This window comes from Dermacentor andersoni, chromosome 1 (assembly GCF_023375885.2).
Source record: "Dermacentor andersoni chromosome 1, qqDerAnde1_hic_scaffold, whole genome shotgun sequence".
NCBI lineage: Eukaryota > Metazoa > Arthropoda > Arachnida > Ixodida > Ixodidae > Dermacentor > Dermacentor andersoni.
In genome coordinates this window covers 299,058,632-299,073,306 of record NC_092814.1, presented here as the reverse complement: position 1 = coordinate 299,073,306, position 14,675 = coordinate 299,058,632, and the positions used below count along the sequence as shown (strand labels likewise).

General features: G+C 45.1%; 1 protein-coding gene and 1 long non-coding RNA gene across 2 annotated transcripts in view; both read left to right on the top strand.

Moving 5' to 3' along the window:
* Positions 1–349: 349 nt before the first annotated feature.
* On the top strand, positions 350–2,981 carry LOC129381107 (uncharacterized). The gene is made up of 3 exons (XR_008609339.2): positions 350–452; positions 2,474–2,558; positions 2,899–2,981. It is a non-coding gene; the product is annotated as an uncharacterized lncRNA (long non-coding RNA).
* Positions 2,982–4,758: 1,777 nt separating this feature from the next.
* Positions 4,759–14,675, top strand: part of LOC126547699 (nose resistant to fluoxetine protein 6-like) — a 34,774-nt gene continuing 24,857 nt past the window's right edge. The window contains exons 1-4 of the mRNA XM_050195652.2: positions 4,759–4,932; positions 11,482–11,575; positions 11,861–11,947; positions 14,411–14,579. Coding sequence (XP_050051609.2) covers positions 4,806–4,932; positions 11,482–11,575; positions 11,861–11,947; positions 14,411–14,579 — 477 coding nt within the window. The 5' untranslated portion in view covers positions 4,759–4,805. The remainder of the gene's footprint in view (positions 4,933–11,481; positions 11,576–11,860; positions 11,948–14,410; positions 14,580–14,675) is intronic.

Sequence of the window (14,675 nt, the reverse complement as noted above, 5' to 3'; positions counted from 1 at the left end):
GCACTTCCCGCTTTGCACCGGCCTGTTCGTGGATGAGGCGCCATGAAGGCTACTGCTGAGTGCAGTTCTTAACGAGACAACCTTATGCGCCAATAATTACAAAACGTTTTTCTACTTTGAGAGCCGTTAAATTATACAAACTGCGTTTGCCTTGTGGGTCTGTCCGTCCATTCTGCTACGTTAACGAACCATCATTGTCACAGGCTTTTGTATTTGGCTTAAGTTGCGATTTACATTTTCGCATTTTTCTTTCAGTTTGTGCTTATAGCGTCGTTCCGAATCACCATCGGTAAGTCGCCCATTAACTGAGCTTCTTCTCTTTCTTCGCATCATTCCGCAGGTGAAAAAATTTATAAACTACTTTTACGACAAGAGATTTCCCACATTTCGACTGGCGATGTGCACCATGAACTTCTGCAACGAGCAAGAACTGCAGGAGCTGGCTGAAGCAAGTATGTTGTGCTTGGCTCTTCAGAAAAAAGAAAATCATACATTGCTTTTAATTGCCATCTCTCACCGATTATTCACTAGACGATTCCTTCTTTTCATTTTCCTGCTTTAGAGGTAATCGCTTAAGCAATGTTTGAAGCTATGGTGTCTCTTCAACAACAGTACATGATGATTTTTTCGTCTAAATTCTTAACTGACGGCGTGGTTTAGGCGGTAGAAAACAGTTCGTTGTCTGCTCCACCAATGTGGGTGCAGTTGCTTCAGTCGCAGTGCATTTCGTTTGTTATAAATGAAAAAGTATTTTCGCAATAACATTGTCAGAATCAACTGCAAAGACCAACAACTGTTAACCTGTGGTTCCTGCATACGCACGTGTGGCGTGACGTTTAATTCTAGCAATCCTTTAAAGCACAGCCCTTAGTCGCCAGTTCCGGCCCTGAGTGTCGGCGTGCCACGGCGTCCCTCGTAACCGAGCGAACGAGCACAGCGAAAGATAAAAGATCGAACGCGGAGGGCTGCGGGTGATGAAAGACGACGATAGCGAAAAGAGCGCGAGGAGGAAAGTGGAGGAGGAGGAGATATAGCGAAAGTGTGAGAAGAAAAGCGTAGTGCCTCGCAAGACGGGTCTGCTGCAACGATGGTTACGACATGGCGCCAGAGTAGCGTCCGTCGGGCATATGGAAACAAAGTGCTGTATGAGTGGAGGTCTGTATGCGGCGGCTGCTGTGAACCGTCCCATGCGTCACTCACGCCCTGCCTCACGCGATCTCCCGATAAGCGAGGCAGTCGTGCCACACGTCGCTCCGTTTGCAACGTGCCGCACGAGACAGATTGTACGCGCCAACCGCTATATCGCGGAACGAAAACACGTATGAAGCTGCGCTCAAATTTCGCATTAGGGAGTATCGTAGTCGTCGGCGAATTTTTTCTCTATAAGGACAGAGTCGGAGGAAGTTCTCGCATTTAAAGCCTCAACTATCAACATCAACCAATTGACAAAAGATATTGGATCATAGACAATGCATTGTTCAAGTCGTCGTTGTAGTATCAACACGAAGCAAACCGCCGTGGTTGCTCAGTGGCTATGGTGTTGGGCTGCTGAGTACGAGGTAACGGGATCGAATCCTGGCCACCGCGGCCGCATTTCGTTGGGGGCGAAAACACCCGTTTACTTAGATTTAGTTGCAGGTTAAAGAACCCCAGGTGGTCGAAATTTCCGAGTCCTCCCCTACGGCGTGCCTCATAATCAGAAAGTGGTTTTGGCCCGTAAAACCCCATCAATTTTTTTCAACATGAACCGCGACTCCACGCTGATGGGCAATTCCAGCTCGACGATACGGCTCATGGCAACCCATGCGATGAAAAAAAAATTGGGTTCCCTTGTGACGTAAAGTATCGTGTATTATTTTTGCTGCTGCTTTATTATTCAACAATTTCCTTTTTAGTAATCACTGCTTCTTTTGTTGAGAGGAAAAGGTAGACGAATTTGTTTGTGAACCCCATGGCGAACAGCGCAAACGATAGTAGAAGGAAGAAACACGGAAGACATGCGCTGACGAAAACGTAGTCAGCTTCCGTAATAAATATCCTTTTCATAGGAACTGGCACTAACGTAGTGATAAATATGCTCATGAAGCCTCCGGACCATCTTTTCTTTGGAAGTACTTGAAGAGCACACTTTTGTAGGGCGCTGTAGTCAAACTTACATTATCTCCTTAATATTTTGCTCAACTGTCAATTTACTTCTGCAGATCCATATGTTCCCGTAAAAAAAAAAGCACCTGGAATTCGCCATGGTGCCACTCCGCAAAAGTACTGCGCAGAAAGTCGACTACACATGTAGCCATAAGGCGCAAAGTGAGATAAAAAAAAAGGAGGGGGGGAGGTGTAGAAGAAGGCAACCTCTGAGGTGCCCAATATTTTGATGTTTCGTTATAACCAATGGTCGCTAAGACATCTAATATGAACCAACCGCGGGCGATCTGAGTAATTGGCAATGCGCATTTTTCTTTGTTTTTCACAGTAATTCCCCCTGTGGTTGACTTCAAAGTGAAGTACTGCATGACCAAGGATAATCCCCGTCCGACTCCTGGTCAGTGCATCATCATGTGAGTAGTCCGAGCTGCGTTATTAGTAGATGAAGGACACACACACACACATATATATATATATATATGTGTGTGTGTGTGTGTGTGTGTGTGTGTGTGTGTGTGTGTGTGAGCATCATGTATAACCAGGACGCTCCGCCGGTGTTCTAGTTTGGTAACGATGCGCGGTGTCACAAAAGAACGACACAGGAAACATACTTGCTTTGACGTCATCTGTCGCGCCTCCATCTCACAGATTTTTCGTGAATTGTAAGCCTGAATCACTGACGCTGTTCATCACCGCATGAAAGAAAAGAGGGCTCACTTTGAGCGTTCTTCTTATTTTTTTCTTTTCCTCCAGCGCATTTCTGGCCACGATCGCCTTCCTCGTGGCCTTAGGCACCGGAGTGGACATCTACACAGAAAAGAGAGCGCTGAAGTGTCGGCGTCGTAAGTATAAGCTTATTCGCACGTGCTCGCTACCGCAATAAGTTACGGGTAACCATAGCATGTACGTACGTGATTTTTCTAATAAGGAAGCTACGACGACGTTTTTACACGCCAGTGTGTTTCCCTTCTCGTCATACAACGTTTTATACTTCCACCGATCACGCTCATAGCGAGCATACGGGACACGTCGGCAAAAAAATACGTGCGAGCGTCTACCTGTTCGTGCTATCGCCGACAAGTTTGATGCTTGCCATTGATGTATGACTTCATTGTACCACACTGATAAAATCACCTTTGCTCGCTGAAGTATCTAAAAATAAATAATGAAGAAAGAAAATACAAACAGGATAATTCATATACGAACAAAGGAAAACTAAATTTGTGGTGGACGTTTTCTTCTTTCGTTTTTTTTTAAGTAGACTGCTCATTTTCCAAAGTTTTATAAGCGGGATTCTTATTTCTCTTTAGTGACCCGTTAAACTGATAACTTGATAAAAATATGAATATGTGACATTGAAATTTTATTCAAGCACGCTAATATGTGCTTCACCCGAAGCACAGTCTTTCGATATTGCTTCTTTACTCAAGTTTTTCTTGGTCTAATTTAATTTGTCCAGGATAGTTACGAGTGCGTTGCGCACCATTCGTAATTTGACGCACAATAAGGCACGTGCATCCCCATGTTTCTCCCACGAAAAACTTGCGTTAGCCTTGCGCAAACAGTTTATATGCGCGCACTTACAGGAAATAAAATGAGTTACGAGTTCGCGGTGTTTCTGCCCATTTCGTTTCCTTTCGCTTAATTTTAAGCGCAGCGCACCTACTCTAGCTGGTAACAGACGATGGTTGGTAACCTTCTGAACTGTCTGATTGGATAAACGTGATCACCCATCGCATGTACGCTTCTCCAAATGCAGCGTAAGCTAGTATGTGTCATACCGTCAGAAGCAATATTCTGGATCCCAGAAATTCGGTGAGAGATATATCACCGCGTTGTTTCATTGCGTGGTGCCTATACGTGGACGTTCGTCCGAGCATCTAGTGGTGACCAGCATGAATGGGCATCGCTGCTAATAGAAGTCGCCCGCAAGCTTCGCGCAGTGCGACAACACGACGATGGAGCTCTGCCGAGGCTCTGTATATGTATATACCTAGGCTTAGCCCCAAGGACGACATCACATTTATCTTGTCGTGATCTCAGCATGATCGCACATCACGTGAATGGTATCCGATTACGTGTGTATGTTGTATACAAAGTTGACGAGTCATATCTCGAAGATTGATTCTGTAGATGTGATGCTGCAATGGTTTCCTTTGCTTCGTGTGCCATGGGAACGAAGAAGACACACACTTTACGAGTCGATAGAAGGAGTACGTCGTTTCCGCTGCAACAGAGAATTTGCTCTGGGTATGTTGCATTGCAAAAATTGTACCGTGAGAAAGGCACATAATAATGCTGCGTTGAATGTTGTCGAAAGAAATTTCCCTTGGTTGTGTGAAGGCCCAATCGCTAAGCTTAGGAATCTGTAATATCACCGGTGTCACTATTACTGTGGTGGCTACTACCAGATACTGCATTAAATGGAGGGTGTCTGCATACAACCAAAACACTTCTTTCGCCGCCCCAACACACAACGCAAAATAAGTTCGCGTTCAGGTCCGGGGTGCCGCCAAGTTGCACTCAAGAGTCGACGCTTGCGTGTGGTACACGGCTCGTGCGCTCTTGACTCCTCACCACAGTCTGCTTTCAATGTTCTCGTGACAGACCTCCTGGTCCGAGTTGCGACCTGTTTCTCGCTGCTGTCGAACACTCGCTCCATGCTGAGCGTCAACAACGACAAGAACTCGGACGCCTACAGGTTCCAGTTTCTGCACGGAATCCGCTTTCTCAGCATCGTCTGGATCGTTATCGGCCACTGCTACGGAACGCCGTCGGACGTCTGGTGTGAGTAAAAGACAGAGCACGCTTGTGACGCACGCAGCAGCCGTTTCGGTGTCATTGCAGGAGGCCTGGAGCAATGCGAACCTCGTTTTGCTCGGTATATCAGATTTAAGAGTGCCACAATTTAAGAATAAAAGGAGGAAATTGGGTATTGTTAGGGGAGGAACTGATCTGCCACAACGATTCCTCCCCTTAGGGGGTAAGTGCGAGGGGATGAACCCTTACTCCCCATGCGGTTACTCCTTCGAAGACAAACAGTTGCCTTTGTCCGATGCTCCTCAAGGGAGTGACGGTCATTCTTTCCGATGCTCTGCAAAGTCGGAACTAATGAAATTAGGCATTTATACCCTGATAAAAATATTACTAAGCTGAAAAAAAAAGAATAAGAAAGGTGCCCGAAAGTAGGATTCGAGCTCACGTCCTCGCGCGCTCTAACCACTGCACCATGGCAGGTCGGTTGGCAGGACAGGATATTGAGACAAGGTTAAGCATCGAAACGCAAGTGCGGCAGTATAAAAGCGACTCGGCATATTGTGTTGAGTGTACTTGCAACCATAAGCGACTGCTAAAAGAAATCTGCCCGTGAATTCTTAGGGTGATTTAAATTGAGGCACTACGTGATGTATGCGTGTAGCGATCTCAAACGGGGCACACAAGACGACACAGAAGGCCAACTTCTCTGTCGCTTAGCGTGTCTCGTTTCAGCTACACATCGATTCAGTTAAGTTCGTAATCTCCATGGAACGGAAGGAACTTAGGTACTACTCACCGAGAACATCTGCCAGTCTATCCACGACTTGAGCGTTTAATGTGTATCGCTCACTTATGGTGTGCTCAGGGAGGGCATGGCTCTTCACATTCCAGTTTTTAAATTTCAAGCAATTTCCTCACAAAGAGGCGAAGTGCTGCTTTGTATGTAGTTCAATAGACAGCGCACGGACTTCAAACTATTCACGATTTATAGGCAATATCGTTTTCGCCGCATCACTCCACTACACGGACGAAAACAGGGCAGTGCGTGGGGAGTAACTGTTGTCGTCCGTCCTCCCGTTGCTCTCTTTCCGACCAGGGACTAAACACTTATTCTCCGAAATTTGCACGCGGTACGCACATTCATGCAGTTTCTTGAGGGATGAAAGCGCCCTTTTTAGGACTAACTGCCCAGTTACTCCCGTTTTCCGCGGGATTTTTCTTAGAGTGCAGTTGCCTACCGCTGCAAGGACAGGCATTGCAAGACGGAAAAGGTGAATAACTTGAATACGTGCTTAACCTTGTTTCAGGATCCTGTACTCTCCCTCATTTAGCCCAAATGTGTTGAACCGAAATGACTAGTATACAATATTCCCGGCGGAGAACACGCAGATTGATTGCCGATAGCGCGCATATAGCACAGCGTATATTTGCAATTTTCTGGTTGACGTGCGTTTTTTTTATTTTACATTATTTGTTCTTCACTACCGCATCCGTCAACAGCGCAATGTCGTAGTTGTGGGCTGTTGACTTCCACATGTTCAGCTACACCATATACTTTATATATTGGGCGCTTCTGCGAAGCCTAAGTACTTTTTCAAAATCATGTGTGGCATATAGCACAATTCTAATCCTTGTGCTGTACTGCTCAAATAGGCGGACATTGTTGGCACGAGTAATCCACTGGCACGATCAATTACTTAACAAAACTTTACTACTGAAGTTTTTACCAAATTGTCTTACGGCATACAATGCAGCTTGCAAATTGTAGCCAACGGGGTCGCAAGGCGGATTGAATTGGAACCAATTCTCAGGATGACACCAATTTCCAGATATGAATTCCCGAGCTTTTCAGATAAGTACACTGGTGGTGCCGACACGTTCGTGCTTTAATGCATAAAACGGTGTTTTGTTAAAAATGCAAGTAGAACGACCACACGTTCTTCCTGCAAGTTCAATGGCGCATATCTCAAAAGCAATGAGATGAACAGATATCTTTTCAAGTAGATGTTTCTTGCAGTCCCGCCGGCTATAATTTGTAAATTGCAATATGCGCCGTAAGGTAACTAGTTGAAAGCTTTATCAGTGAATTTTCGTTATTTATTGACAATGCTTTTCAATTTCTCGCGCGAGTAATGCCCGCCTTTTCGATTAGACCAGCTCAAGGACTAAAATTGTGCTATCTGCCATGACCGTTGTTTAAAATTACTTCAACTCTTCGCACAAACACCTGGTATACTATATACTACGCAGATCGCATATGATTGCATGATGCTGCATGACTGCCTTATGCGGACTGATTTTCCCGACGGTTTTCATTGTGTGATTGTTCAAACATGCTCTCTTCGCCAAAGCAAGTTAATTTTTTTGTTGGGGACTTTGGGGTGCGCTTGTCCATGCATGGACGTGTTTTGATTGCTCATTTTCTCCTAGCTTTGTTCCAAACTAAAAATAAATGGGCATTGTACCATGGATTTTAATGACAAGAGAGTTGAGGTTTTAGAGTTGTATATTATCAGCAAGTAAGTTCTTGTTGTAGTGCTCACTCGGAACACTGGAAGCACGAATGTCGCTAAATATCGTCATTTTGCTAGCTGCATTTATTCCTCGGTTCCCGTCACCTGCTCAGGCACGAAGGCTCCTGGAAGGCAACTTTGCCTACATAATACGAAAGCTATGCATACTGGACGTCAGTGTAAACGCGCCCACAAAAAACAAGCTAAAACTTGAGCATGACGGGCTCAATGCCTATGTAGTATAGGAGAGGAACGCAAAACAAAACCGGTGAATCAAACTTTCAAGTTTCACACAAACATAGTTGGCAAGTCGGCTATTGTTATTCTTCCAGCGTGCGCCTCGTATTTCGCAAGCAGCGAACGGCAGCCCCTTATGTGCCACTCAAAGCTATGTTTAATAAATATTATTTTTCTACGCGACAAGTTCTCGTTGGGTGTTTGTTGCCTGGAGGTAGAACGAACATCGCTGAAATGGTACCAAGTTCAGCCACATTGGTGGCCCTGATCGATCTATTACCGACAAGATAAAAAAGAAATGGAAATGGCACCTCACTTACGATCGAGGCAGTCTAGAAGTGATGCGGTCCAGCTCCAACTAGTGCGCAGTGTGCAATGCAAATAGCAGCCAAGTTGGCACCTTCCAGAACGTTGTCATGAAAGAAGTGGCTGAGACGGAAAGGCGCTCTTACGCAACTGTGGACGGACGCTGGTTTAATGATAGTGCACAAACGCAGTCCTTCACTCGCAATAAACAGCAATCAGAAAAAGGATGGCCGACACGTTTGCCAAGCCACTAGGCTCGTCGCCCTTTGAGGTATGCAATCTTGTGCGCTGCCGCGGCGGAAAAGGAAATCACGCAAAGATTGGGCTTCGAAGAGACTACAGAATATATTTGACGAAATGCTACAAGCCCCATGCCAAATAAGACGGTCAGTTATGTTAAGTTCTTAATTATACGAGTGAGCATGGAGGAGGGCTTAGATTACCTTTAATCACCTAGGGCGTGTTCGAAACTCGAGACCACCGTGTTTCCGCCTTAAGCACTCGTCGAACTGCTGCCACCGCCCTCAATTGCTGTAAGTAATAGAACCCGCAAGTTCTCGTCCAATGGTCGAACATTGCCTCTTACATTCAGTGTTCCATTCGAATACATGTAACTTAACCATGCTCGTTGAATCCGAAGGCCATTTGTGAGCACCAGGATTGAAGCAAGATTGGGGAGGCATAAAAGTGGCGGAGCATAAAAAGATCCGTGACCTGCAAGAGCAGGCAACAGCTTGTTCATTTCTCTTGACTAGTGGAGAGCCTAGTGGGAAATTTTCTTTTCCGTACAAGCAGAAAAGTACTTCGAACATTTTTTCCTAGGCAAAAGTACACCTAAAAATGCATATTTTTTCAGAATTATGTGGAAGCATTGGCGTGCTCCTTACATTTGGCCATTACTGCAATGGGAAAGAAGACACAAGAGACACGCGACGTGAAAAATACGTTATGGTGGTTTACATTGTCTGCGACATAAGTATTTGAGTTACTCTTTTTTTTTATCCGTACTGCCTGCTTGAAGAAGCCGTAGGAAATCTTCACTTTGACTAGAAGTGAAAATAATTGGTGTAACTTTTTATCACGCACTCACATTTGTCACTCATCCAAAGTACCTACTGAAAAGAAATATCTACATTCATGAAAATAGTGACAGTCTCATTCCATACGGACTCGGACACTAATCGAATATTCACCGAAGGGGTTAATCGAAGAGCCACTCTCTCGCGCTTTAATTATGAAGGAGTAGTCAACGGGTCAGTACATTCCTTAGCATTTTACATGTTAGACCTTGTGCACGAATCTGGTTCAGGACATATACAAAAAACTAAGCTTCCCTGAGAAAAGGATGAACTCATGAGGTTCTCTTAGTTTGAAATTGGCTCGCAATGCCTTTCTCAGTGGTACATACTTTTCTTTGTCGCACAATCCTGCCGGTTCCTGCAGCGGTTTACAAATAGACCACGAACATTACATTTGCACCCGATGCTGTGAATTAATTGCACTTCAGCCTCCATGAGAGCAAATAAATTCTCTGACACCATGGAGATAGATAAGAACACAATTTCAGCTGCTATCTCAAGGGGACTCGCTCTTTCGATAAGAGAACATTAGTAAGAGCTACATGAAATTGATCACATTTAACAAGAACACAGTGCGCAAAAGTTCACAAAACATAAACATTTTCAACAAACCAAGAATATGAAACAAAGATAACCTACACAGATGCCCCGAACACGACAGTCCACGTTGACCGCACAGTTGCTTTCGATTTTTGAAGTGATTTAATCTGTCTAAAGCGTTATCACGGCTGAGGCAAAGCGCATCGTTCTGGTGGTGGGCAGAAATATCTGTAGGAGGAGCAGAAACAGCAATAACTTACGCACATTCATCCAGCGCTTTAAACGCCACAATCTCCAGAAATGCCAAAGAGAATGCATCAACCACGAGGTTGTTAAACCTGTTCAATACGCGCCGGGGTGGCGTAGTGGCTATGGCGTGGCGCTACTAAGTCGGAGGATGCCGGATTGAAACCCGTCCGCGGCGGCCGCATTTGGATGGGTTGGAAATGTAAAAATGCCCGTGCATCCTCCATTAGGTGCACGTTAAAGAACCCCAGATGATCAAAATTAACCCGAAGCCTCCCACTACGGCGTGCCTCATAATCCAATCATAGTTTTGGCACATAGAACCCCATATTTTTATTAAATATTTTAAACAAACCCAACAGCTGGCATTGAGGTAGCCTTTCGCTAGATAGTCAGCCATGTAGGAATAAAAAGTAAAGAAAACGTACATGCACTGGCCAAGAGTTGTAGACGGACAGAGCAACAAATCAGGACACCCCCATATGCCAACACGAAAACGTAGTGTATCACGAGCATTCACCGAAAATGGCAAGGCGAATGCTACATGGATGGGCATACCGAAGTAATCATCGAGACTGTATTAGGAATCTGGAAACGTTGTCGTTACCAGAACGGTGTTAAGTTACGTTACTCAAGGTGAAAATGTGGGCCTCATCTGTGGCACACGGACAAGTTTTATAAAAGGAATAGCCCCGTCTCGTCTGTGTGAATACTGCTTCTGGTCCTTTCATAATTCCTGACAATATCATTAAAAAACAAGAGAAAGGAGAAGACAACACTTCAAAGATATTTACTGACATGTCCATCTTCTTCATGGAATGTTGCTAATGAAAAAAAAAAGTTCATCTACTCTGACTGAGTCTTCCGCATGGCGGACAAAAAACAACTTTCCAATCCTACAATTAGCTCCTGCTCTGGCACCTGGGTTTACCTTATCTGTCGTTTTGCAAACTAAACTTTCAACGCACACTGACACAAAACGCAGCACGTTGCGACTGTCGCGGGAGTTCACATTATGTTTTGTGGCAGCGCAGCAGCGGTTGCCCGCACCGGCAGGTTTTGTACTGAGAGACTAACGGCCCATACACGCTGTTGGTACCATAGCATGTCTGCGTCCGTGATCGCGGTGACATCACAAGGTATTCCGTCCGTTCCACTAAGTTTTGAAGCGGGCTACGCTTCACTTCAAAATAATGCATGTTTGCATAGTCGATTCGATGGGTTCCTGGCTCGCTTCCGAAGACACAAGCTTAGATATAAGCCAGCGCAGCACACCGTTAACACGCCTCGCTGGCTCAGTGCCTATGGGGTTCTGCTGATGAGAACGAGTTTAAGGGCTCAAATCCCGGTTGACGCTGAATCATCCCGATAATAGAACAATGCAAAAGTACAGCGTTCTATGGGTGCAGACACGTTAAGATTGGCCCGAAGCCTTCCACTACGGCGTCTCTAAAGTCCCCCGTGCCGTTTTGGGTTGCTAAACTCAATAAACCAGCCACAGCGCACTGCTGCCGTCGCCCTCCCTCGCTCCCTTCAATCGCAGCATGGAAAAGGTCAACTGAGAGGCTCGTTCTCGTGTACTGAGTAACCTTGCTTTCGTGGGCGCAGTGTGCATCTGGTCGTACCCGTACTTTATCCTATCCCGAATTTTATTTCAGCTCGCCTAATAAACAACGTCGCTCTCGGCGATCGCTGGGACATCACAATCATATCAGCCGGATTCATCAGTGTCGACACGTTCTTCTTCCTCAGGTGAGCGTGCCCACCCAAGCTACTGTTGTATGCAAATGAACAAGATTTATTCTTCCTGACCAGCACCGCAGGGTTACACGTGGTGATAATAGTGTGCGCTGTTTCACTTACTACTTATTAAGAGACGAATTTTGCACATTTAGTTTGTATCACTATATTATTCGTGCCTAAAAAGCATAAAATTTAATTCGTGGGAACGTTAAACGCCACGTGAAGAAAGTTTAGGTAAATGTTGACTTTCATCGAGGGAAATAACCTGTCTTTATTGCTTCTTTTTTATTACAGTGCCTTTCTCCTTACGAGCGTTGTCTCGAAGCAAAAGCGTGTTGGAGTTGTCATCTACGTCATGGCAGTGGTTAGGAGGCTCATTAGGTGAGTTCGTATAAGAGAAATAATAGAAATATAAGAGAAATTCGCCTCAACGCTCCCTCCGCGTGCCTTTGGCAGTGGTTAGTTCGGGAAGCGTAATATAGATAGCGCCACAGGCTCAGCCACCATCTCGTGCTCTCCGAGTGGTTGAACACTGATTAAACCAGCAAAGCGAATATACATTTGTAGTGATGAAGCTCGAAGGATGAGCACAGTGCGAATACTGCGCGTTTCCAGTAACGATCCAAATTTTAAGGAATGTTATTCATAGGAACCACACTGTTCGCAGTCGTCTTGAGTTAGTGAGTTACTCAAGATATTTATTCTAGTACGGTTAGTTAGCCAATTTGCTATGTTCATTTTAGAAACAATATTCGTTAAGGCATAAGTTGTACTTGGAAAATTTGAAGTGTTCTAAAAAACTTTCAATCCGGTTATTTCATGAAGCTATCTTGTATGTATGACATATTTTCTGCACTCGTTCTTCTTTTATACATCTGCTTGATACAATTGCGTAATTAGATTTTTCTTATAACTAAGTGCAGTACAAAAGCATTCACTGAGAAAAGGCGATTACAAACAATCTGCCGTTGGTCGCATTGACGTTTGATGCACCACTTTCTTTAAAATATTTGCTCAAGCCACGTCAAACAACATTGTGGCTAGGTACAGAAAAAATAAGTCCATCATGGCAGCATGCAGTCAAAAGAAAAAAGACATTATTACTCAAGTGCACATGCCTGCTCGAACTTGCGTAGTGGCAGTGCCCAAATGAACGAACCGCTATCCCCAGAGTATTGCTCAACACTGGTTTAGTGGTATTGGCAAGGTTGCTCTCCTGAGCGGCATACGCCTAGCGCTTAGTCGTCTACACCAGCCAGACAGACTATCGCGCGAACCATTGCAAACTCCATGTGCGCAATCAACTCGCGAAGTGTCCTTAACCTGTCTTTAGATAGCGTTGCACGTGGGCATTCCCGGCAATGAAGAGGCGGACCGACTGGCATCTCGGACAAAGTATTGCGGCATTCGTCCACAGGTTTCCTGGCAACTAGATGATTACTGTCTGCTTATCCGTCGCCACCTTCTTGGACAGCACCCTAATGAGCGAGTTTCAGTAGCCGGATCCTTTCCTCCACGTGTTGGTGGGCATGATTTACCTCCCAGCCTTAAAGCCATATTACTGAAGCTTTCTGTAGGGGTGTGTGTCATAGTGGCGGAGCGTTTACACCGACAACGGCAGAAGCTCAGTGCATCATTTGCTTTCTGCAGTGCCATGGAAACAGTAGTTTAATGATGAACGGTCTCCCCTGCACTGCGAAGCGGACTGCACTTTGCAGAGACTATAGCATTCACTTGGCTGGCCATGTGCAACAATGGATCACATTTTATTTCCCGCGGTGCGTGCGTCCAAGCCTCATCAAGCACACAGAGACCTGCCGTTTTTGAAGGCGAAAAATGAAAACTGACTATTATAGCCTGACACTTTGTTCTAATTTTGTGCTAATTTGTGGACCATTTCCAGGGTGCTAAGTGCCACCCGATAAGTGTGTGACATACGTGCACGTGTTATTCTTGTGTTGTTCTCTACCCCCCCCCCCCCCCCCTTCTTTTTATTCCTCCTCGTGCACTCATCATGGCGCTCCCTGTTACTCTATCCTGTTCTTCACTCACTAATCTTTTTCTATGTATTCAGAGCTGACAGGCGTTGTGCCCCCCTCCCTATCCCTTGGTGGCTGTAGCCAACTAGATCTCTTTCTCCTCTCTGTGATTGTTTTATGTATGCAAACGTAATAATAACAATAGTAATTGTGACGCATGGTTGCAGTGCTAAGGAAGACGAATACAACGCAAAATGCACATCACGGAGGCTGGACATCAGTTGGTTGGCTGCACAAATGATTACATACGTAAAAGGCTCAGTTGCGCTGAAATTCGAGAACGCATGACATAACCGTTATTCACCCATCACAGGACCAGCGCCCATCCTGTGCATTTCCTTTGTTAAGGCTCGTTTCGTTGACGAGCTAGTTGGCTCTGATTCAGAGTGAACGAATCACAGCGCGAAATGACGAGGACGAGAAGGAGGCACACATATGCGCTCTGTGCATCTGCTGCTGTTTTCATATTCCTCAGCCATGTTAACATGTTCGCGCATAACCGAAATGCACCAGACCAGAGTCCGCCCCATGGCTTTCTTGTTGTTTTCTTATTCCTTAGAGCTGTCAGCATGGTTGCGCATGATCGAAATGATCCGGACTAATGTCCATCCTGTGCATTTCGTGTTTTTATATTCCTGAGCGATGTAAGCATGTTTGCACATAACCGGGATGCACAGAACCTTAACCAATGCCTGGGCATTTGATGTTGTTTTCGTAATCTTTAACTATGTAAACTTGTTTGGAAATAGCCTCAATACACAGGACCAGAGCTAATGCTTCTTAATGCTTTTCTCTTCCCACGCAGGACACTGGTGCCACTGTTTTTTATGTTAATGTGTATGTACCTGCTGCCGCTTATTGCGTCTGGGCCTGAGGGCCCGCAGTTCTTCGAGAAGCTGGATAATGAGGTCTACAGAAACTGGTGGTCGCTCTTGGCACAAGTTCGAAATTACTTCTACCACGATGACGATTTGGTAAGAACGCTACGTTGGAACTTTACTTTTCCTTTTCTATTCAACACAACAGGACGAAATAGAACAAAGCAAGGAAAAAAATGCATATCGCAATTG